This window comes from Gossypium hirsutum, chromosome A01 (genome assembly GCF_007990345.1).
Source record: "Gossypium hirsutum isolate 1008001.06 chromosome A01, Gossypium_hirsutum_v2.1, whole genome shotgun sequence".
In the NCBI taxonomy this organism is placed as follows: domain Eukaryota; kingdom Viridiplantae; phylum Streptophyta; class Magnoliopsida; order Malvales; family Malvaceae; genus Gossypium; species Gossypium hirsutum.
The window spans coordinates 6,835,857-6,859,358 of NC_053424.1; the positions used below are offsets into that span (position 1 = coordinate 6,835,857).

Here is a 23,502-nt window from a genome sequence, read left to right on the forward strand (position 1 = left end):
TTGCTCACTCTTGATGCTCTATAAGGAAAAGAAAGAGACGGAAAATGGGAGTCAAAGTAAATGGAAATTGTATTCTAGTCATTTTAGTGAAACTTGATATGCAATTGTAAATGAAAATGGGGAACTGAAAGAGCGTCAATACTGAGGACAGGCTTAAAACTTGATATGCAAGTGATTATAGGTATAGACCATAAATCCATGAGATAAATTGAGCTTCTAAATATATCCGTACAACAGAAAACCCTAATAGAACCTTAAAGCAATATCCATTATTCATCCTTGTTGGAAGAGATTGTCTTTAGAGTTAAATTGCATATACCCCTCCTTCCTTGAGTCAAAATAGATGACCTTCCCAATGAACAGAGATTATGTCATTGATCTAGAATTAAAAAGCTCATCACCAAGTTATTTCAATCCATCAACTTATTGCAATCACTAAAACACTTGTAAAGTGTGTAATGGAAAAAACATAAGGCTCAAAGATGTCCGATGAAATAATTTAGTGTTAGAATTTGCAATTTGTGTATCCAAGGCTTGTTCATTTGTTTTCTGTGTCATAATCATGTTTAAGGTGTCATGTATTTATTATAAGTTTTGACATTTTAAAAATAAGTGGTGTTATATTGATTTTGATATGCTTTTGTGCTTGTGTAATATTGTATTTTAGCTATTTTCTTGTGTCTGTTTAGTAACAATATTATCTCTACTTTTGCCCATAAATTTTGTCGTAGTCTGGTTTTATTTTGTGAAACTTTTTGATATTGAACAAAAGTTTCCAAATCTTTATTGAATTAAATTAAATTATCATTCATCTAACTAAATTACTCCCGACTCATTCAGACAATAATAGTGCCTCAAATCCTCTTTTATTTGTTTGTTCTGTTGTAATTTGGTCATCTGAAAGTAGCAAAAATAGGTAAGATGAAAATGTTAGATGATAACGAATGTTCAAAACAATTTATAATGTTAAGAATATTGAATTTCATGCTGAGTGCAGATCAGTGAAACTAGAAGCTGTTAGATATCGAACTGTGTAGTCTGGCTTTGGGGTTTAGGGGTGAAGATACTGATACTGGTACTTAGAGGTCTTTCATGTATTCCATTTTTTCTAAATAGTTAATTAGGATGAACAGAAATATGATTTTTTTAAGATATTAAACATTTTGGAATTTGACAGCTTGTTATTGATTGAATAGGATGTTTGATATGAGAAATTGTATTCTATTTTCTTTTTGTGTTTTAATCTATGAATTTGGGCAAAATATGAATTTGAGTCATATGTATATAACTACTTTGTTGTAAATTACGAATAAAATTTGATATTTTCAGCCTTTGATAAACAGAAAAGCTAGTAATATCACAAGATTTTGTTGGTTTGTTCTGGACATTGTTTTGATAGTCTGCTGGAAAATGTTATTTTAGTTTGTTAGTGAGTATAAGATGAAACTGTTGTGGAAGATGAAATGTTATTTTAGTCTGCTGGACCTTGTTCTTGATTTGTTAGTCAATAGAATTTGTTATTTTAGTTCTTCTGGACCTTGTCTGCTGGAAAATTTTGAGTGGTAATACTCTAATGTTTGGTTGTCTACTATGTTAGTCGGACTTCGGTGTGAGTGGCAGATTTGGGTATGTATCTAACACAGATATGTTCAATTCTTTCTTAGTTTTTCCATATATTTGGAGGGTCCTTGGAGGGGGGTATATCCTTCTACCCTTGTCCAAAAATGTGCTGGACACGGGTGGTTCAAGAAAAACGAAAAGTCAGAACAACATAGGTTGTCTGTACCATACTGTCTTATGCCGAAAATATTCTGTTTATGGAACCCACCTTTGGTTCATTAGTCCAATAAATTTAGTATTGCTCAATGCCTGCGAAATGATTATCTAGTTGTATTTACTTATTTATCTTGGTTGACTTGAGCATAGCCATGTTTGTTAGCTTTATGCATTGAACAAACACTTGCCCTTTCTCTTTTTGCATTCGAAATTTTTACCTAAGATAATTGTTGCCTTACGGACATAGGCCATGGCCCCCAACTAAACAAGTAAACCCATTGCAAAAATGATTTTGTTCTGTCAAGTTGGAACCGAGGTTTCCAAGATTTATCAAGTGTAATTGGTGACTGATTTTTCCAAAGTGGGAATCTAGCATTGAACTTTTATTTATTTCAGTCAAGTAATTGGGTGGATTTACCATTAAAGGGACAGCTAGAATAAATTGAACTAGGTATAAGCATGTTGAAGTTCGGTGTTAAACATTTTATTTGCCGATTTTTGGAACTTGGCTTGTTCTCTGTTTTAGCTAATGTTATTTGCAATTATTGTGGTGTTTTTAAAGTCCCAAAATGGCAATTAGCCTAACTGCAATTATACTATGTAAACCTAGAATCTAATTTTAAAAAATAAAAATAAACATGCAAGTTTCTTAACAAAAATATGATAAGCCGACAATTGTAGAAACCCCTTATATCATAGGCTTAGTATGATTTGATTTTCCTAAAAGAAGTAATAATAACTCGTTGCAACTACTTAAATCATTATATCATATAGATTGGGATAAGAGTATGATTTCAAGAGCATGTGTTTTGAACAAAGGCCATGATAATACAAAGGAAAAAGTCAGCCATAAAATCAAACAAGTAATTAATTTCATCAAAGAGCATTCAAAAAAAGCATTCAAATTGGCTTTCAAAAAAATTGTAAAAGCATTCGAGAAAACTTGTAAAAGCAAGTAATTAATTTCATTAAAATACCTTTCCTTTAATTAATTTTCATGCCCTTCATGATGTTTTAGGGTGAAAGAGTTTGTAATCTATTTCTAAAGCTAAATTATCATTATATTTTTCTTTATATGACATTTCACCGACCAAAGTAAGCTAATTGACTGATATATATATATCTAAATCTAGATCAAAATAAATCATATATAATAAAACTAAATTAAAATAAGACCTAAATGAATGAAAGTCAAAAAAAATAATGTTGCTTAGACAATCTTTGATTAAACTAATCATAAATAAATATTTATTAATCAATGTTCAAACTTTGAACATGCTTTATTAAACTAATCAATGCTAAAACTTTGAACATGCTTTAATGAACTAATCAATACTTAACAAAATGTTATAAAAGTTTTAAAACCTGAATTATACATATACCAACAAGTAATTTTAGGTCAATTATACATACACCAACAATTCATTGACACCAACAAGTAATTTTGCTTCGTGTGTTCTAAATTTGTATTGTTTATTTTTATTTTATAATGTGTAATTGCAACTTCAATTCATTGATAGTGTGTGTTATAATTTTAATATGTTGCAGTAATGGCTCGTCTGCCTTTAATTGCACAAAGTGTGAGGCGTAAAAGAATTGGTCTTGCTTTGACATTATGGTTGGAAATCTGTAGAATTGCGATTTGGTTCTTGTTTAGAATGGGTGCCAGCCTTAGCCTACAGACTTATCAACCAAGGATTAGGTCCTACACCTTAGATTTTTATGCAAAACGGGATTATGTGAAGAGGCTTGTATATGCTAGTGACGAGACTTGTATTGAACAAGTTAGGATGAATAGAACTGCCTTTTGTAAACTATGTGAGATGTTAGAATCGATAGGGGGATTGAAGTCGTCAAGGTTCATGCTTGTTGATGAGCAAGTAACAATGTTTTTACACATCATCTCCTATCACCTGAAAAATCGAGTTATCAAGCATCACTTTAGAAGGTCCGGGGAAACTGTAAGCAGAGCATTTCATAGTGTTTTAGATGCTGTCATACGCTTACAAGATGTCTTATTTAAAAAGCCGGAGCCAATTACAGCCGACTCTTCTGACACAAGGTGGAAATGGTTTAAGGTAGTAGACTGAGTTTTAGATATAGCTTGTACAACATTTAGTTGACTTAGATTTAAATTAGTATTCTAACACAAGGTTTTATATCATGTGATATAGAATTGCTTAGGTGCTCTTGATGGAACCCACATAAGGATTAGGGTGCCAACAGCTGATAAACCTAGATATCGAACCCGAAAAGGTGACATAGCAACAAATATGCTAGGTGTTTGTACACCTGATATGCAATTTGTTTATGTTCTTCCTGGTTGGGAAGGTTCAGTTGCCGATGGACGGGTGCTCCGAGATGCCATCAGTAGAAGACATGGACTTAAAGTTCCTTATGGTACAGTGTATACTTAGAGGAATTTGAATTACTCATTAAGATCAAACTTTGTTTGCTGAATTAATCATTTTTTAAAAAATTATTTTATAGGTTGTTATTATCTAGTTGATGCTGGATACACAAATTGTGAGGGATTTCTTGCACCATTTAGAGGACAGCGATATCATCTGAACGAGTGGCGTCAAGGTTATCAGCCAAGTTCTCCGCAAGAGTTTTTTAATATGAAACATGCCTCAACACGTAATGTCATTGAAAGATGCTTTGGCTTATTAAAACTTAGATGGGGAATACTTAGGAGTCCATCGTTTTATCCTGTAAGGGTGCACAATAGAATTATTATTGCATGTTGTTTGCTCCATAATTTTATTTGAACCCATATGAGTATTGATCCCATTGAAGCGGAGGTGGGAGAAGGATTACCTACTAATGTGGTGGATGACGATGAACCGAATATCACAAATATTCATCCATCGGATGCTTGGGCAACTTGGAGGATGGAACTAGCCAACCAAATGTTCGATGAATGGCAAGCATCTAGAAATTAGTTAGGTTTAGGGACAAATTCAGTTTGAATTGATTTGTTGATGTTTTTTTATGTATAAACTTTGTGAAACTTTGGTGGTCTTTATGAAACTTTATGAAACTTTGTTGAATTATAATGTAATTATCTTTTCATTAAGCATGTGTTATAAATTTAAATTTAGTATTGAACTACCGATATAATATTATAAACTGTTCACCCAACAATTAAATGATATTCAAAATAGTAAATAATGTTAATTTGTTTTTTTTTTAAGAACAATATGTCAGGTGTTCCACCAACGGGTGCTTCTTCTCAAGCTTCTCGAGTAAGCAAAAGAAAATGGGTTCCAAAGGAGGATGCAGCCTTGGTTTCTTGCATGGTGGATTTGCACAATGTAGGAACATTTAATGCTGATACCGGGTTCAAAGCCGGTTATTTGAACGAGCTAGAGAAAATGCTAGAAAAGGCTTTACCAAGAGCAATGTTGAAGGCGAAACCAAATATTGAATCTCGGATTAGGTGCCTAAAAAGGGAATGGTCAGTCGTCTACGACATGCTTAATGGCCAAAACAACAGTGGTTTTGGTTGGGACGAGCATAGGCAGCTCGTTGTTGCTGAAGATGGAGTTTGGGAATCCTATGTAAAGGTAAAATGTATTTCAAGTATTTATTTGTTTTTTTACAAAACTTATAACTAATATGATTTCCTCATTTTTTTTAGAGTCACAAAGAAGCCTCTCAGTTCAGACATCGTTCTTTCCCTTACTACAACCAACTTACTGCCATATACGCAAGAGATCGGGCGACTGGGAAAGACGCTCAAACAGCTGCTGATGTTCTTGAAGAAATACATGCTGAGGATGATCGTACTACAGATATGAATGAAGAGAGAAACACATTCTATGACTGCGAAGCTGACGTCTCTTTAGACGACATGGATGTTTCCGGTATGGATCCGCGAGGAGATAGAGATCAAGGGGGTTCCTCATCTTCAAACAAGAGAAAAAAGAAATATGATGCTCGTGATAATGTGTATGCTTCATTTGAGGAGGCTGCCACCTTGTTGGGGGAAAAAATCTAGGCCGTTGGCGATCAAATCAGTAGGACTATGGCCTCCGAGGTGGTAGTTCAGCAGAAGTCTGAAGAAAAGATGGAAGAGAAAGCTTCAAATTTATATTCAGCCTTATGGTCAATTGAAGGTTTAACCGACGATCAGCGGTATGATGCTTTGAGTAAAATTCCCGATCATCCAACTCAAATGATCGTTTTCTTCAGTTTACCTTCTGTTGCCCGATTGGAACGGGTCAGAAGATTTCTTTCTCACCATTAAATATCAATGTTCAAACTTTTTGATGTTGTAGAACTTTTGAACATATTGATTATGATGTACAATTTCATTTTCATCTAACTTTTTCTTAGTATAAGTTAATTATGTTTATGCAGAATATAATTTTCAAGTCATATATTTAATAATAATTATGTTAATTTATATTTTACAGTATCATATATTATGATTTGAGTAAATTAATATAAGAACATTAATTATTAAGAATTTTTTTTAAATTATATAGTTTAATTAAAATATATTTAATAATAATTATGTTAATTTATATTTTACAGTATCATATATTATGATTTGAGTAAATTAATATAAGAACATTAATTATTAAGAATTTTTTTTAAATTATATAGTTTAATTAAAATATATTTAATAATAATTATGTTAATTTATATTTTACAGTATCATATATTATGATTTGAGTAAATTAATATAAGAACATTAATTATTAAGAATTTTTTTTAAATTATATAGTTTAATTAAAATATATTTAATAATAATTATGTTAATTTATATTTTACAGTATCATATATTATGATTTCAGTAAATTAATATAAGAATATTATCCAATTAAGAATTTCATTAAATTATATATTTTAATTAAAATATATTTAATAATAATTATGTTAATTTATATTTTACAGTATCATATATTATGATTTCAGTAAATTAATATAAGAATATTATCCAATTAAGAATTTCATTAAATTATATATTTTAATTAAAATATATTTAATAATAATTATGTTAATTTATATTTTACAGTATCATATATTATGATTTCAGTAAATTAATATAAGAATATTAATTATTAAGAATTTTATTAAATTATATATTTTAATTAAAATATATTTAATAATAATTATGTTTAAATATGATTAAATTATTTATTATTGATAATAAAAATCTTATTATAATTTAAATAACAATAACAATAATCATTTACCAAAACAAATTTAAGCTAAGGGTATTCTAGTCATTTTAGTTTTTTCTATTATGCTATTACACCTCTATTCCATTCAACCAAACACAAGATTACTATTACGCCTCTATTCCATTACATTCAACCAAACAGTGGATTAGCTATTACACCTCTAATCCAATACACCTCTAATCCCAATACACCTCTAATCCAATACGCCTCTAATCCAATACAGCGAACCAAACGTGCCCTAAGACATTGAACGCAAAATTCCATTTGACAGCTAGTAATGTCCAAAGAAAAGTCAAAAGACAGTACATTTAATTGTCCCACTTTATAGACAGTCTTATTTTGCATATATTTTATTTTCGAGAATTTTTTTATTAATCACATCAACTCCTCGTAATAATAGTGATGAGTTTGATATTAAATAATGTATGTTTTTCTATCAAATTTATATTTGATGCATTAAATCTATAAATTCACCTTTAATGAAATATACTCCTTGTGAATAGTATAAGAACATAGTTGTTAAGATATATATTTATTTTACTTTTTAGAATCATTTATTTATTTATTTATTTATTTATTTATTTATTTATAGATGAATTCACTTTACATTAATTTTTAATAGGATAATTTATATTATTAATCATTAAATTGAATAAATTGAATGGTAATAGGATAAATTGTTAAATTTTAATTTATATATTTGTGACCTCCAAAAATTATTTTTTGAAAAAAAAAACTAATTGTAGATGAAAAGTGAAAAAAAAAACTTTTTATTGATGCAGAGAGAAAGTTATATACCATCTATTGAATTAAAAAATTTAAAATAAAAATGATGATGTAATTTACCTGATCTTATAAAAAAAAACCCATATATGGAATAGTGTTTTAATATAAAATAAATATTTAAAGGTCCCTACAATTTTTTTTTGGAATAATTACATTCTAAAAACCAATTTAGATGGATATAAATTTTTACTATTTTTGAACAACTAAAAATAATTTGTCTGCAATGATCAGCCATATTTCCCTTCTCTTGTCAAAATATTATATATTCAAAAAAGCAATAGAAAAGATGCTTTAGGATAAAAAGTAAGCCTTCGTCACCACCAAAGACGGAATAATCGTGGAAGATTAAATGTAATATCACAATTTTAAAATGGTTTGTAATTAAACATCCCCCACCTAAACAAAAACGGGTTTTTAATCACACACTTCCTGCAACATACCACTGGGAATTATTAGTGGAAACTTATGGTATGGCTATCCTATTAACAACAGCAAAGCCGATGCTGCTTGCTGCAAGAAAAAAAACACCAATAGCAGCCGAAGTAACTGCAAAATTTTCATTGTTCTAATGGAAGAATATCTCAAATAATATAAATTTAATTCTGGTTGGCAAACTTGATTCCCTTCTCTATAGATGCTTTAAGTTCTGGTTTAAGGCTCTCCAAACCTGCCTGCTCATAGTCAGAGAGAGGACCCAACCCCATAACTTCCTCCACACCATTCTTTCCAAGCCTTACCTGCATTTACAGAAAGAATTTACGGTAATGAGTGATGGGAGAGGAAAAGAAACCCTTTCAATTCAAGCTAATAAATCGTAACCGGGCTTAGTTTGCAAAAGGGTTGGTAAAGTGTAAGACAAGAAGCTATCTGAGTTTGGCTTAAGTTTAGAGTGGGGGTGGGTTTAGGGAAAAATCATAACTCGGAACTTGGTGCACTTCAACCAATTATCTATCCAATCTAATATTAATTGGATGCCTGAGCACTAAAAGACTTTCATCCATCTGTATACAAAGTATCTTCCAACCCTTCTACAACCATTCATTAGTTAATTAGACACTCCCTAACAAGTGGAGCACAAGAACCATTCAATAACAAACTCGGGATGGACAAAAACTTGAGATATGTCAAGGTCTTTTGAAAAAAATCACCTTAGAAGCAAAGAAGGGAAGTTCAGTGACAGTTGACTGTACAAATGAACATTCCACGACATCAGGAACACCATTCAGTCCCTTAAGGCAAGCATCAGCGAAAATTGCACCAGCATAGCTGTACAAAGAAGCAGGACAACTTAGGTTAAGATCATATGCTTTCATTTTACAACTATACATACAATTGCAAGGAAATCAAAACATGAAAGTGATGAAGTTAAGACTGATACTTACGCCATTGATAATGTTGCTGATCCCTTTCCAGCCTTTGCTTCCACAACTTCAGTGCCTCCATCTTGTGTTCGCTTTGTTAGAGCCTTGATATCCTCTTCAGGCAAATTGGCTTTTGGTGTGGCCTAAACAAATTTAAAATGAAACTTAGCGAAGGCTATGATTAACAAAAAAACTGAAAGGAGCACAGCAGTGTCAAGCATTAGATACATTTCGATATCAAATAAAAGCAATGATAAAAGGGATACAGGGTACAAGGAAGTACCTGGGAAAATAGTGGGAGAATGGTTATTCCAGCATGGCCACCAACAACTGGAACATTGACATCTGCAAGAAAGTGAAGAAACTTTGTCAATCAGATAGTTACTTCTATAATCCAAATTTTCTGATTCTATAATATGTTTATGAGTAAAGGACTTCTCATGAAGGAGAAAAAAGGTTTACTTCAGAGTTGGAATATTGCTTATTTTTCATAACAGAAGTTCTCAAAAGAGGAAATGGAGGAGTGGTAAACGACCCCCTTTTTTTCCTTTTGTTTATAGAAATATATATAACTTCCTTTTATGTAGAAACTCAACAAACCTGCAACATTCACTTTTGCCTTCCCAGCGTAGAAAGTCTTAGCCCTAACCACATCAAGGGTAGTTACACCAAACAACTTTTTCTCATCATATGTCCCTGCCTTCTTGAAAACCTCAGCAGCAATTGGAACAGTTGAATTGACAGGGTTGCTGATCATATTAACAAGTGCCTGAGCCATAAAACCAGCTTATTAAATAGTTGGGAAAGAAAAGTCTTATAGAAGCTTACAACATAAAGAAATAATTCATTTATGCTAAGCAATATCTTTCAATTATCAAAACTATCCCTTATATTTTAAACAGCAAGGAAATGGGTATAAATCGTATATAAGAAATAATTCTATATTAGCTTATCCAATCACTAGCACAGCAATCCCTCTTTGGTTCAAGTTTAACAGTCATATAGAAGAAACAGAACCTAGCTAATTTAAGTCTTAGAAGCATGAAGGATCCAAATAAAATAGTTCTCCAAAGAAGATAAATTAAAGGAAAAAAAAAAGGATACAAACTCACATTAGGGCAATACTTGGCAATAGCAGCACATAGACCCTTGACGATTCCAGCATTGATGTTGAAAAGATCGTCGCGAGTCATACCAGGCTTTCTTGGCACCCCAGCAGGAATGATGACAACATCACATCCCTCCAAAGCTTGCTTCAATTGATCTTCACCAACATATCCAGCAACCTGAAGTCACACGCACAAAAGGATGTAAGTTGCTAAAGGAACAAAGCAGTCAAATGAACATGGAGATCTACATGCTAAGGTAAACAGATTGCATAAACAAGCAACAAAATCCAACTCTCAAATCCTTTAAAACAAGAAGAGTCAAGTGATCAAGCCAAATGAAAAGACATATATACAATACTCAAATTAAATCAGATGCATTAATATAAACTTCCGCGAAGATGAAAACATAATATCAAAGTCAAATTTGAATGGAATCAAGCAACTAAATCATTACAGAAATTCCATCAACAAAACATTAGATCAACTCATACCTTCGCAATGTAGACAGATAAATCACATTTTATTGACAATAAATTTAATAAAAACTATAAAATAAAACACAAATTCTAAATCCAACAGAAAAAAAAAGATGATGTAATTTTTATATGGACCTTAGATCTGGTGTTGACGTGGCTGACATCAGCTGCAACGCCGGGAGTGTTAGCGATATCATAGAGAGCCAGTTGAGAAACAAGAGGGTTAAGCTTCATGAGGAGAGCCAAGGGCTGGCCAATCCCTCCGGCAGCGCCCAAAACCGCGACCTTCCGATCGGGAACAGATTCAGTGGCATATCCTCGGCGGAGGAGGTGCTTTCCGGCGGCCGATCGAGCTACTGATCGAAACATTGTTGCGGAGAGTTCAAGCTGAAGAGTGTTGGAATGGCTTGACTGAGAGATTCGAGGAGGAAGAAATGTCTGGGTTTTTTGTATTTATAACAAGTGAAGCAATGGGGAAAATAAGTGAACGAAATTTCACTCTTTTACTGGTTTACAGTAGCTGCCAAATGTCCCTCTTCCCCTTTTTTTGAGCTTACCAAATGATTTTTACTTTTCTAACCTTTTTTTGGGTTATTATTTAAACTTCAAAACTATAATTATCTGATTCCCTAACATATTTTCAGTATTAAAAAAATAATTTAAAAAATTAAATAAACCCATACATATTTGTGTTATTTTATATTTCTATTACTTCATTCGATATCTTAATCATTTTCTTATATAAAACGACCAAATTAATTTTGAGGAATATGCTACTTTGATCTTTAGCATCTTTCCCCACACCAATCAAGCAAACAGGTGGTCATTGATGTCAGATTCTGTTAAGCTTTTTATATCATCCAAAAAGTAGAAAAGGAAAAGGTCTGAGATAGAAAAGAGTTAATGGACTATGGTACCATGAAAAATATGAAAAACACAAAGAAAAAGGTTTTGTTGGGTTTAGGGGAGCGTTTGATCAAATCAAATGAAAAAAATTCGAGTTAATCGAGTTGACGAATTATATTTTATCATTATAATTTAATTTAAAATTTTCTCGAATCGGGTGAAATAGAATTCGAATCAAATCAAATCGAATATATTTGTTCGAATTAAATTTTAAAAAATAATTTTAGGTCATTGTAATCACTATCACCCGTCGTAATAAAATTTGTTCACCGTAATTAAATTTTTTATTACCTTTCATAACCTCATAATTTATTTATTAATCTTTTATATACGGATTAGATTCTTTGCTTGTTTAGTTATTTCAATTATCTTTATATTCTTGTCACTATATATTTTGGAATTAAAAAATATATTAAATGTAAAAATATGATTTTTTTAATAAAAGTTATTTTAAAGATGAAATGTGAAATTAATACTAATATAAAATTTTAACACGAATATTTTATGGTATTATTAATAATTTAATTTTAATATAAATATTTAATATGACTAAATAATTCAATAATATAAATAATATAAAATGTGAAATTTAATTTAATAATATAAATAGTAGATATAAATAAAATTATTACTATTTGTGTTTAGAGATTTTTTGGGATAATTTTGATTTTTTATTTGGGAGCAAAGAGTGAGAAGTAAAAGTTTAGGGGAAAATAAAAAGTTTTGAAGAGTAAAAGTTTGAGGGAAATTTAATAAGGGGAGTAAAATTTTGGAGGGAAAATATTAAAAAAAATAGGTGGGATGGGAAGGAAGTAAAAGTTTGGGGGGACAAGTGAGAGAGAGTAAAAATTTAAGGGGAAAATAAAAGGTTTTAAGGGTTTTTGAGAGTAAAATTTTGAGGAAAAATGAATGAGAGTAAAATTTTGATGAGAAATGAATTTTGAGTAGATAAGGGGGTTGGGACAGAAAGAGAGTAAAAAGTTTTGGGAAAAAAGTGAGAAGAAGTAAAAGTTTTAAGAGAAAAATAGAAAGACTTGAGAATTTAGGATAAAAATATTAAATATTATAGTTTGATATTCAAATTATTCAAGTTATTCGAATTCGAAAACTCAACTCGATTTGAACTTAAAATTCGAAAAAAAAAATTCAAAGTGACTCAAATAACTCTATTCGAGTAACTCAATATTTGAATTTTTTTTTTAAATTTTTCGAGTCAAATCAAATTTTATTCACCCTTAGTTGGGTCATATTATTGGAATTTTCAAATATGACGTTTTCAAAGGAATTTAAAAATATAGGAGGGATTGACAAAGAAATATGTTAATCTTCATTCTTACTTTTAATCCATGTATATATTTCCTTTGGTACAAAAATCCATGTATACATACACAATACTCTGGAATAAGGAATCTTCATGACTTAATTTCTAGGGGATAAGCTACAAATATATGCTGGGCCAGAAGAAAATAAGGGCTACAAATGTATGGTCAGGAAACCAATTAACACCACTTGAGACGCACACTACCGCATAACTCCGGGTTAGGCATCTGATGCTGATTTTGTCGGTATAGGCAGGCGCCCCTGGGAACTAATGGTAATTTTACATTCTAGTGAATGTGTCCAATCTTGCTTCATTTGAGTGCTGTGGTGGAGCAAAGTCAACCATACGCCTTCCATCTCACCTTTCGAGGTTGGTTTTATTTATGCCTCGGTGTTCCACAGCAGATGGCCAAAACAAGGGGGGAAAGAAGGTACCAATGCCAGTTAGCATAATATAAAGAGCATTAATCCCACCCATCACCATTAAAAACATGTCAGTCACACACTTCCCTACCTACCCATCAATAAAAGGGGGGCGGGGGGCAGGGGGAATGGGAGGAATATACACCTGGTTCCTTGACAAAACAAAATTTCTTGAAAGCAAAATAGATATACAAATGGAAAAAGCCAAAGAGGATGACAATGAAACTTGTTGAATGGTTGTGTTGATTTAAATCTTATAGACCAAATAGCCTCATCTTTCATCAAGTAAAACAGATCCCATTTTCGTAAAGCTAACAAAGAAGCATGGTATTGAAGAATCAAAGTTAAAAGCTCAGATAATTCAGTCTGCAAAATAGTATTTGAGGCACATTTTTGGCAACTACGCGACAAAAATAGGATACAAGGATTTCTTCAAAAGCACTCACAACAAGAACCTCCTTTTGGAGGAACATGCCAAGAGAATTGAGTCGGTACAGATATCAAAATCAGCTAGCACAATCATAACCCACAAGGAAATTGTTTCACAGATACATCACCTCCACTCGAACTGGATATTGACCTAAGGTTTCAGTAAGTAAACTTAAAATTTCATGAACCACAGAACTATAGTTAAAAGAAAAGGAAAATAAAAGCTAGCTTTTCAACCGGCCATATCCACAAAACCTATCAAGATACTAGCTCTAATGCATAGCGATCACACAGTCCAAACCCCACTGAACAAAAGAAATATGTCAACAAAGAACATTGCGGCAGATAGGAGAGAGGGACTCGGTTTATGTTGCCAATGAAGTGGTACACAGAAAGAGTCCATGTGCAAGTCCAAAAAAGGGGAAAAAACTACACAGATTATACAAGCAAACTGCTGATTAAGTACACCAACACTCAACATATAGCAGCACCAGATCAAGAAGCAACTGACAATTTACTGGTATGCTTAATGAAATACTTGCTCTCACATCATTAGGTTCATAACTGAAACAAGAACCCACCCAAGAAGTCCATGATATTTGGGCGTTCTACAAATTTTATACACAACAAGGAGAAGAGAAATATTCCACTTGGAGAAAAAAGGTACATCAGTCAAATATCAGGTGGAGAGGAGAGTCAACACTACCAAAACTCTCGCATTTATATGATAATTTGATGACACAATAAGCTTGAAGTCATCTTTGTCTGGCAACTTTAACACGTAATTAAGCCAAGTACAGCAGAAGTGTAACAAGAACACAAAAGTTGACATTAGAAAATGGTGTTACGACTTTATGTAAAATAACAGTCAAGTAACACTTTTCTGGGAGAGAGATTCTCTACAGCCCATTAATTTATACAGCAAAATAAATAACTACATTTAACTTCAAAAAATAAGCTGCATGTCTGTTTTTAGTATAGTCCACCAGAGTACCTAATAGAAAATCAATAAGAACAATGATATCAACCAAGAAAAAAATAAACTTCCAAGTAGAGGAGATGAAGCAACAACCACGGATACCGGCAAAAATAGGCAAAAAAACTGTCACTACTTGTATTATTAAAAAAATATACTAATAACTAAATGGTACCACTGGAACAAGAGTTCCTAACGGAACACAGAAAAACTAGTTTAGATCACATGTTTTGCCAACCAGCACTCAGAAACAAACATCTTAAAGGAGCAAATCAAGAGAAGTGGCTGTAAGAGCCCAGCTAATGCATTCATCAAGCCAGAGTATATATAGTCTGCATTCAGGCAATCACCAGAACCACAAAAAGCATCTGCGCCCAACAAGCTGTCATAAACCTGAATCAAACACCCATTTATAACTAAATTCATCATTTCACATCATCAAGCAAAAAAATGAAATGTCAAAAACTAATTGAAAACAATGTATTAAAGTAACACTACCGAAAAAAAAACACATGCATACCCGCTGTACTTACATGTAGGGATAAGCTCAGACATTTGTCCCTTTTCAAATGAACAAGAAAGAACAAACAGAAACACAAGGCAATTGCAATAATCATAGTAAGAATATATATAAACATCTGTCTATCTAAATTGCACAAAAAACATTTAAAAAAATGTCTTAAGACTTCACAGTGATGGAAACCTTTTCCGTAAAAAAATTTGGAATACCAAATAATGGAAAGCTGGATTTAATTTGAAATGAATGAAGATAATATTCCCTCTGATTAGTTAACAGTTGAAACAAACATTAAAAAGGCATGCAAGGCGCCAGATGCAAATCATGAGAAAGATGAACAACTAAGTTATAATCTACAATGCAAAAATGACATATTTAAGGCAAGTTAAACTGGAAATAATAATAAATACGAGGCACCATATAGAGATTGAAATCCACTCTTCTTTTCTTTAGATGCAATCAAATGAAATGAAAAAGCGTGGGCCATAGAGAATTGGAATATTAAATGATACTACCGAGGAAGACACTCAAAAAACTGCATAAACATTGAAAGGAGACAGCAAACTCAAACATGAAAGAAAACTGCTATCCTATCTGGAAAACTGATCACATAGATGGATATCTCATGCAATATCAATAGTATATATATCTGTTCTCCAATTGGTAGCAGTAAAATAGAACCAACCAAGATAATTTAAGTGTACCCAAAAGATTTGTACTTTATCAACACAACAAGCCATTCAGTTCATACCAACAAATAGTAAAACCCACGTACTGAATACAGTTCTCTAGACATGATTAGACAAGATCATAATATGCCTTCCAACACAACAAGTCAAAAGGGAAATAAATATGAGACACAAAGAAGGAAACCTTAGTGCCATACCATAAAAGAATTCTAGAACACTCTCTATGTAGGTGAAAATAAGTAAGCGATAATAAACAGGAGGGGAAAAAGGTTCCATAACTATGGGAATGCTAATTTTCTCATTTGCATACTTGATTATTAAAAAATAAAAAAATATATAACGACACTTATGTCCTTCATATTAAAGGTTCACTATAATTTTGTAGATAATTTCACAAAAGAAAAGAGATCAACTGACTCCTGGGGGCAGGAACTCAATCAGAGGCTTCTAGCATAGATATTAAACACCAACCATAGATAAATAAAGTTGTCTACACAATAGGGGCATATAATTTTCACAAAAGATTCAGGAAAATAAAAGAAAACCAGCAAAAAATGAAAAACCATTTTGAAAAAAAAAAAGGCCATATATGGTATCTTTTACAAAAAGAAGTAAAATCACCATATGCAGACAACTATACAGGTATATAGCACACAAGTAACAGAATGCTGACCAAACAAAGCAGGAAAAGAACCCCAGATTTTGAAGCACGAACAAACAAGGAACAAATACCCACAACAAAGAACATGAGCAAGCACAAACACAAAATTAACTCACTCTCAATCGGCGGATAGTAAAAAAACGTAACACCTCATGTAGTATAATGAATTTAAGGAATGCTAAATCAGGGAAAATAACCTCAGTAGAACGGTGGCCCATTGGGATACATTGCACCGGGTGGAACTCTTGGCGCAGGGGATGTCCCGGCCCCTTGGTGAAGCTGACTAGGGAAAGCAGCCGAGGAAGACAAGCTATAATGAGCAGTCTCTGGATAGCCACCAGTTGGCATCCCAGCAGAACTCGGCGGCATTCTATACAATGAAGACCCTCCACTTGCAGCACCCAACCCACCCCCTGCACCAGCACCACTCAACCCACCATAAACAGTTGAACCTGGTCCGCCATAACCAGCTGATCCTGGTCCACCATAGCCAGTTGAACCTGGTCCACCGTACCCACCATACGGCCCACCAAGTCCAGAATAACCCCCAGCAGCAACACCGCCATTTCCACTCAAAGCGCCCACTCCAACTCCTGATGAATTCAAGGGATGAGGATGACCCATGGGACCAGGCGGCCCTTGCATCCCACCTGAAAACCCACCGTAACCACCCGGCCCACCATATCCTCCACCATGTCCTCCCATTCCCATCTCTGCGTTTCCCGGAACCCCACCGCCACTTTGCATCATCCCGTCTTGTCCTTGCTTCCCTTTTTTCCCTTCAATAGCCAGCTTACAATTCATTTGTCTCCCATCAATGTTCTTTACAGGCTCCGCTAACGCTGCCTGAGCCCCTTCTGCTGTCTTATAAACGAAAAGTGCAAAACCCCTTGATTTCCCCGTCTGCTTATCGAACCCCAAGGGCCCCTCTTCTATTTCCCCATACTGAGCAAAATGGCCCAATAACTTATCCGCCGGCATATCATACGGTACATTGGCTACATAAATCTTCCTCATATGAATATCCACCGGGTTACTATTCGTCGCCGAATTCCCCGCCGCCGCCAGCTGTGTCACGGTGACTCTCCCGTCGATTTTCTTACTGGGTTCTTTAAGAGCAAGCAAAGCACCATCTACGTGCTTAAACGTAACGAATCCATACCCTTTCGATTTCCCGGTAGTCTTGTCGAGGATAACAACCGCTTCTTCGAGTTCTCCATAGACCGAAAAGAGTGAACGAAGGCCATCAGTTGTGGTATCCCAACCCAACCCACGTATGAAGAGCTTCCGTTGAGACGGATCTTGATCGGCAATAGATCGAACGGCTGACAGAACGTCGACGTGACGACAAACGGCGTCTTGGAGGATGTCGAGGAGTTGGTCGACGGTGAATCGCTCAATAAGTTTGCGGCCATCTTGTGGGGTTAGTTTGGTGATAGGGTCAGGTTCCGACAGCGCTGAAACAGTACCGTTTTCATCTAACTTGCGTTTCTTAGTTGGATCCATGTATTGCATGTTGGAGGATGCTTTACCCTTAAAACCCTAACCCTACAAAATTCACAGAGAAAAGAGAGACCGTCTTTCAACTTGAGGCTTGAAGATGATAGAGCCTAAGAACTCCGCGTGTGTTATTTTTATAAGGACCTGATTGTGTGAGCCACTTTAGTTTTGGGCCAACAACTCATCTTTTGTATTGGAATTTGGGCTCACCCTTTTTTTCTGGGCTGAGATTTTTAACTTAATCAACACTAGTTAAATTTTATTCAAGGATAAATCTCAAAATTATATAATTTAATGTGTAATTATATACATAAACTCTAATTGTGGTTCAAATGTATATTTAAATTTTTAATTTTAATTTAATCATCCACATCTAAAAAAATAAATATATCAATTTAATTTTATATTAGATAAATATAATTATTTATGTATCAAATATATAAATATATAATGATGTTTTATGAGTAATTATGTTAATAATTTATAAGAATTGGATCAAATCGAAATTCCATGCATAAAATTACACATTAAACCATAATTCATGTATAATTTTAATATTTATCCCTTTTATTTATAATCACTATACCTAATTTATTTGTAATAATTTACTTTTTGAAAATTGGTGTATATTTGATATAAAAAATATTAATAATGTCAATGTTCAGTCAAATATAGAATAATATGATAGATGTTATAAAAGGAAGGGTAGATATGGGTGCTCATTACAGATAAATCACACTTAATTCTTAAACCTTGATTTGGGGTTAACATGTTTAATCTGAAAAATCCCCTTCCAATGATTTCTGTTAAAAGGTAGAAGTGTGCAAAAAAGGATTTGAAGAGATGATAGAAACAAGGAGCTAATGAACATGGAACATTGGACGGCCTACAAAGAACCTTGTTTTCCCTTGCCACAACTATGTTTATGTTACAATTTGTCCAAAACAAAGATAATGAGATTCGGATGATGTTAACTGAAAGAAGCAGCTTTGCACACTTCAGTTGTACAAAAACAAAATTGAGTGTTTAATGTTATTCATCCCCCTTCTAAAATGGTAGAATCACATTTTTCTAAAGTTGTCGGTTGCTACTCTGTAATGATCTTGAATCACCTTCCATCATAAGATGATCTATACAAAAAGCAACAAGAAGCTCATCAAATGTAGAGAAACAAAGATAACCGCATGATACATATCTAAAATGAATCAACATTTCCGCTCAGTTTAAGTTTTGCTTAGAACTCAATAACCATGCACATGATGTTAAAACAAAAGATTCAATCCAAAAAATTAAAAAGATGAACTCTGAATTGGGCTCTCATGGCTGTGATTAAGGTCTCGGTGATATAGGCAATCATGTGATGGAAGATAGAAATGAATCGGGATGAAATGTAATCAGCAATTCAGCAACAGATACAATGATCTGAACTGAAACGAAGACTTGAGAAATGTTATAACCGAAGGAATGGACTAATGGGAAGGGTGGGGGTAAAAGAGGAAAGCACTTAAAATGATATATATGATCCATGAGCAGAATATGACAACAGCAAAACATTGGTCATCAAAATTTTCAAATTGCTATAGAGCATCTTCAACATGCATGGAACATGTTCCTACTATGGTCCAATTTCAGGACATGAGACCAAAACCATCTTAGAGTTCCTTTTTTACCTATCATAATAAGGACAGCCATCAAAGGAAGTAAACAAAACAGGCATCAGAAGGATCAAAAACTATGTAACCTTGTATCTTGATATGTGTTTCACATGAAATTCAATGCAAACATAATAAAAAATACAATTGCACTACTTGAAATAGGGATCGAAAGAATTCATTAGCCAAGATAATGACCCTTATGGCCCTACCTCAGTTAAGTCCATTAAAAACAAGGTGAACTACTCACATCATCAAGATGAACTATCACTGTCAGAACCTGCATGAAAGTAGGGGCGTAAGAAATCTAGCAAATATACACTCATATAAGCATAATGAAAGAAAAACTTTAATATTTACCACTTGATGAAGATCCAGAGTCACTGCTAGAACTGCTTGAACTACTTGATCCACTCTCTTCATTTTGTTGCCTTTTTCCATGAATAGGAGGTGATGTAGGAACAATCCTCTCCACTGCTTAGCAATCCAACCAGTTTTAATAATGAGTGCATGAAAAATTCATCTTCTTCAGACCTAAACAAGTAAATAGTATACCAAGGAAAGCAAATTCTTGCAGGTACACAGTGATTACCTGTTTCAGCTACTGTTGATACCTTATTAGCAGGTGGTTCCAGATTCTGCAAAAAGAATAACAACAAAATGTTTCAGCGAACAAAAATTCCAAATAGGCAAAACAATTGGAGGTTCAAAAGTCACTTCTCCATCATCTTACAGTCTCCTGAATATTATGGTCATCTTCAGTATTTGCTTGAAGAGCAACTTCAGCATTTTTCTGGATTTTGCTCGAACTCTTCTTATAGTTGGTCACAAATCTATCTAGTTCCCAAAGCGTTTCTGGATCAACACTATCGATATCCACCTCAATCTCATCTTCTTGCTGAAAAAGCGCCGCACTCCTCCTCTTAATAATCTGGACAATGCTATCAAGTTCCTCTGAAGGCAAGTTCTGAAGGTCTACACTGAGTCTCTGCTTCTCCTCATAAGTCATATCCCTCTTCTCAGGATCCTTTATCTTGGATTTCTTTGGTACTCCAATCCTATCAGTAGGAGTCAAGTCCACATCTCTTGATTTGGGGTCAACAGGCATTGTCATGGATTCTGACCTCTCAAGAGTCCTAGCTTCTAATGGTAGTGATGAATGAGCTAAAGCAGGAGGGCCATGAGATTGAATTGGTGCTGAAGCTGGAGCTGGAGCTGAAGCTGGAATTCTCCTTGAAGTGGGAGTTGGCAAATTGTAATCATGACTCCTTTCGAACCTCCTATTAAGGTTAGACTCAGACTCTATAGCTGCCCATTTTTCTTCAAATAGCCCTGACAATGTATCTGCCATAACATGCACATCCTGTCCTTTCGGGTTATACAGCATTGCATTACTGAAAGTTAGTCTCACATCCTCCGCAAACTCCCTAGGTGACTTGTACCAATTCTTGTTCAACCTAGTCTTCACCGTGCCCAAATCCATAGGATGCTTAACAATTGAATAATAATCATGCAACCCAAGTCCCTTCACATCCACCGGTTTATTAAAAACCCAACCAAACTTATGCTTCATTAACTTCCCTAACAAATTACTACAACTCTTAAACATCCGACTTGATAACTTCTCCGCTGCAACCCCATCTCCCACTTGTCTCACATTATTCTTCCCAACATTTAGTTTCATCTTCTTCTTATTCTCTACAGGCTTCAACTTCTCCTTCCCTAAAACAAAGTCCGAGTTCTTATAATACTGATTTGCTTTTGGGGTTCTCTTTTCTTTCTCCACAAACTCATTCCCATTCCCAACACCATTGCCATTGTTACTCCGATCATTCTCTGCCACTGACACAGATAATCCATGAAAAGACCTTGAACTAGGCAATCCCACAGAACCGACATCCGAGTTCACTCTAACTAAACTTCCACCACATCTATCAACATCCTCATTCCCTAAGACCCGCGAATTCAAATAACCACCACTAAACCTACCTTCTTTAGCATCAAATTTCTTAAGTAAACCCCTAACTTGCTCAAGTTCTCTAGTTAACTTCCTCTGCAAAACTCTAACATCGTTCTTGGACAAAACATTCAAGTGAATCTTAACAAGGTTATCATATCTTACATACCCAGAAGTTACAGTCCCATTGGTAGCATTTTGTGCACCCCGCTGCAACTGATTATGGCTATATGAATAATCTGACGCGACGGCATCGAAGTGTTGGGGTGGCAGCTGCTGAGAGGAGTTGTGATAATCAGCTGTAGTAGTGGTGGGTACAATTTGCTGAGAAGATTGGTGAGGGAAAAAAGAGGGATTTTTGGGCTTGTTGTGGGTTTTCCTGGTATAAACTTTGTTGTTGTTCTTTGATTCTTCACCTTCAGTTTTCCCTGTAGCCATTCATATAAGAAAGAGGAGAAACAAAAAGAAAACCCAATAGATCAAATTTTCAAAGGAAAAGAAAGGGGGAAACCCCTAATTGAAAAATACCCAGATTAGGTAAAAGCTTAGAAATGGTGTTTTCATGTTGGGGCTTTTGTTTGGGTTATATGAAAAGATCAAGGTTTTTGAGAGGGAGGAGAAAAATGAAAATTTTAGGGTTTTTGAGAGACGTAAAAAGAGAGAGAGAGAGAGAGAGAGAGGGTTTTGGGTTTTTTCCTTTTTAATTTTTTGGTAAAGAGGGAATTTTGGAGGGATTATTTGGATCCTTCGATTTGTTTCTTTTGGTTTTTGTTTGTTTTCATATTGAAGAAGAGGAGAGTGTGCGAGAATCTGAGAGATGAGCTAGAGCACGCGCGAGAGAGAGCGAGTGACTTAAAAAGGGGAGGAATGTTTAGGGTATCACCACGTCAGATGGGAACTTAATACAATTGGCTGAGCCTAATGGATTATTATTTTTCCTCTTTTCTTTTCCGGAAAAACAACTCCACGGAGACAGAGAAATCGGTCAAACAAGACGGCACGAGACTGAAGGGTGACAATGCCACTTTGGTTTGGACTAAAATTGTTTGTAGGTTGGGCAGGATGGGGTGGGGCCGAGTTTTTATAAAATTCTAGTTTTGGTTCATAGGTTTGAGTTTGGGTTTGGGTTTGGATCTGTCTAAAAAAATGGATTTAAATTTTTTTTTTAAATTCGACTCGAATAAAAATATTAAAATTTAAACTCAGCTCAATTTTCTCGTATTAAAATTTTTTATTTTATTTTTTATAAAAAATTAAAAATATAATTCATTAAAAATACTAAAAATATTAAAATAAATATTTCGTAACAAATTAAAAATAAATAAAAAATTATTTATACTTAAATAATATTATAATAGGGTACAATTTAACAAATAAATGACTCTAAAATAATAGCAAAATTAACAATAAAATAAGACTTATTGTAATGACCCAAAATTCATGGGCATCAAAAAAATGCAATATCGAGCCTCTGTTTTAGTGAAATGGGTTCGTAAATAATTATTAGAAATATTTATAAGTCTAGTAGTGTGTTTAATTAGGTTTTAATTAAGTGAATTTAGCTTAATTAAGAATAATTAGGAAAAAAGGACTAAATTAAATAAGGGGTAAAAGTTGAATTATAGATTAATAGAAAGTAAAAAGAACTAAAATGGAAAATATGCCTTTAATTATAAAATAGATATATTAGTAATAAATTATATTAAATTAATTTAAAATAATTAGATTTTTATATTATAAATATAATATAACTTTGACAAGTGGATGGT

The 23,502-nt window shown here is 33.5% G+C and overlaps 3 protein-coding genes across 6 annotated transcripts; all 3 read right to left on the reverse strand.

Moving 5' to 3' along the window:
• Positions 1 to 8,091: 8,091 nt before the first annotated feature.
• Positions 8,092 to 11,327, reverse strand: LOC107917950 (malate dehydrogenase, mitochondrial). The gene is made up of 7 exons (XM_041075118.1): positions 10,839 to 11,327; positions 10,231 to 10,404; positions 9,719 to 9,887; positions 9,402 to 9,463; positions 9,140 to 9,261; positions 8,906 to 9,023; positions 8,092 to 8,494 (listed from the first exon to the last, which is right to left on the reverse strand). The coding sequence occupies exons 1-7, from the start codon at positions 11,070 to 11,072 to the stop codon at positions 8,354 to 8,356; spliced, it is 1,020 nt and encodes a 339-aa protein (XP_040931052.1). The 5' UTR covers positions 11,073 to 11,327; the 3' UTR covers positions 8,092 to 8,353.
• Positions 11,328 to 14,871: 3,544 nt separating this feature from the next.
• On the reverse strand, positions 14,872 to 18,237 carry LOC107917736 (UBP1-associated protein 2C). The gene is made up of 2 exons (XM_016847025.2): positions 16,822 to 18,237; positions 14,872 to 15,150 (listed from the first exon to the last, which is right to left on the reverse strand). Exon 1 carries the CDS (start codon positions 18,137 to 18,139, stop codon positions 16,823 to 16,825), a length of 1,317 nt encoding a protein of 438 aa, XP_016702514.2. The 5' UTR covers positions 18,140 to 18,237; the 3' UTR covers positions 14,872 to 15,150; position 16,822.
• Positions 18,238 to 19,001: 764 nt separating this feature from the next.
• Positions 19,002 to 22,539, reverse strand: LOC107917954 (transcription factor GTE4). Of its 4 annotated transcripts, none has more exons than XM_041075128.1 (5): positions 20,510 to 22,539; positions 20,369 to 20,414; positions 20,137 to 20,253; positions 20,027 to 20,056; positions 19,002 to 19,254 (listed from the first exon to the last, which is right to left on the reverse strand). In XM_041075128.1, the coding sequence occupies exons 1-4, from the start codon at positions 22,169 to 22,171 to the stop codon at positions 20,031 to 20,033; spliced, it is 1,851 nt and encodes a 616-aa protein (XP_040931062.1). In that variant the 5' UTR covers positions 22,172 to 22,539; the 3' UTR covers positions 19,002 to 19,254; positions 20,027 to 20,030. The 4 variants fall into 4 exon arrangements, with proteins under 4 accessions (XP_040931062.1, XP_040931058.1, XP_016702885.2 ...); XM_041075124.1 differs by having other exon boundaries at positions 19,989 to 20,056; XM_016847396.2 differs by having other exon boundaries at positions 20,137 to 20,250; positions 20,510 to 22,533.
• Between the last annotated feature and the right edge of the window lie 963 nt (positions 22,540 to 23,502).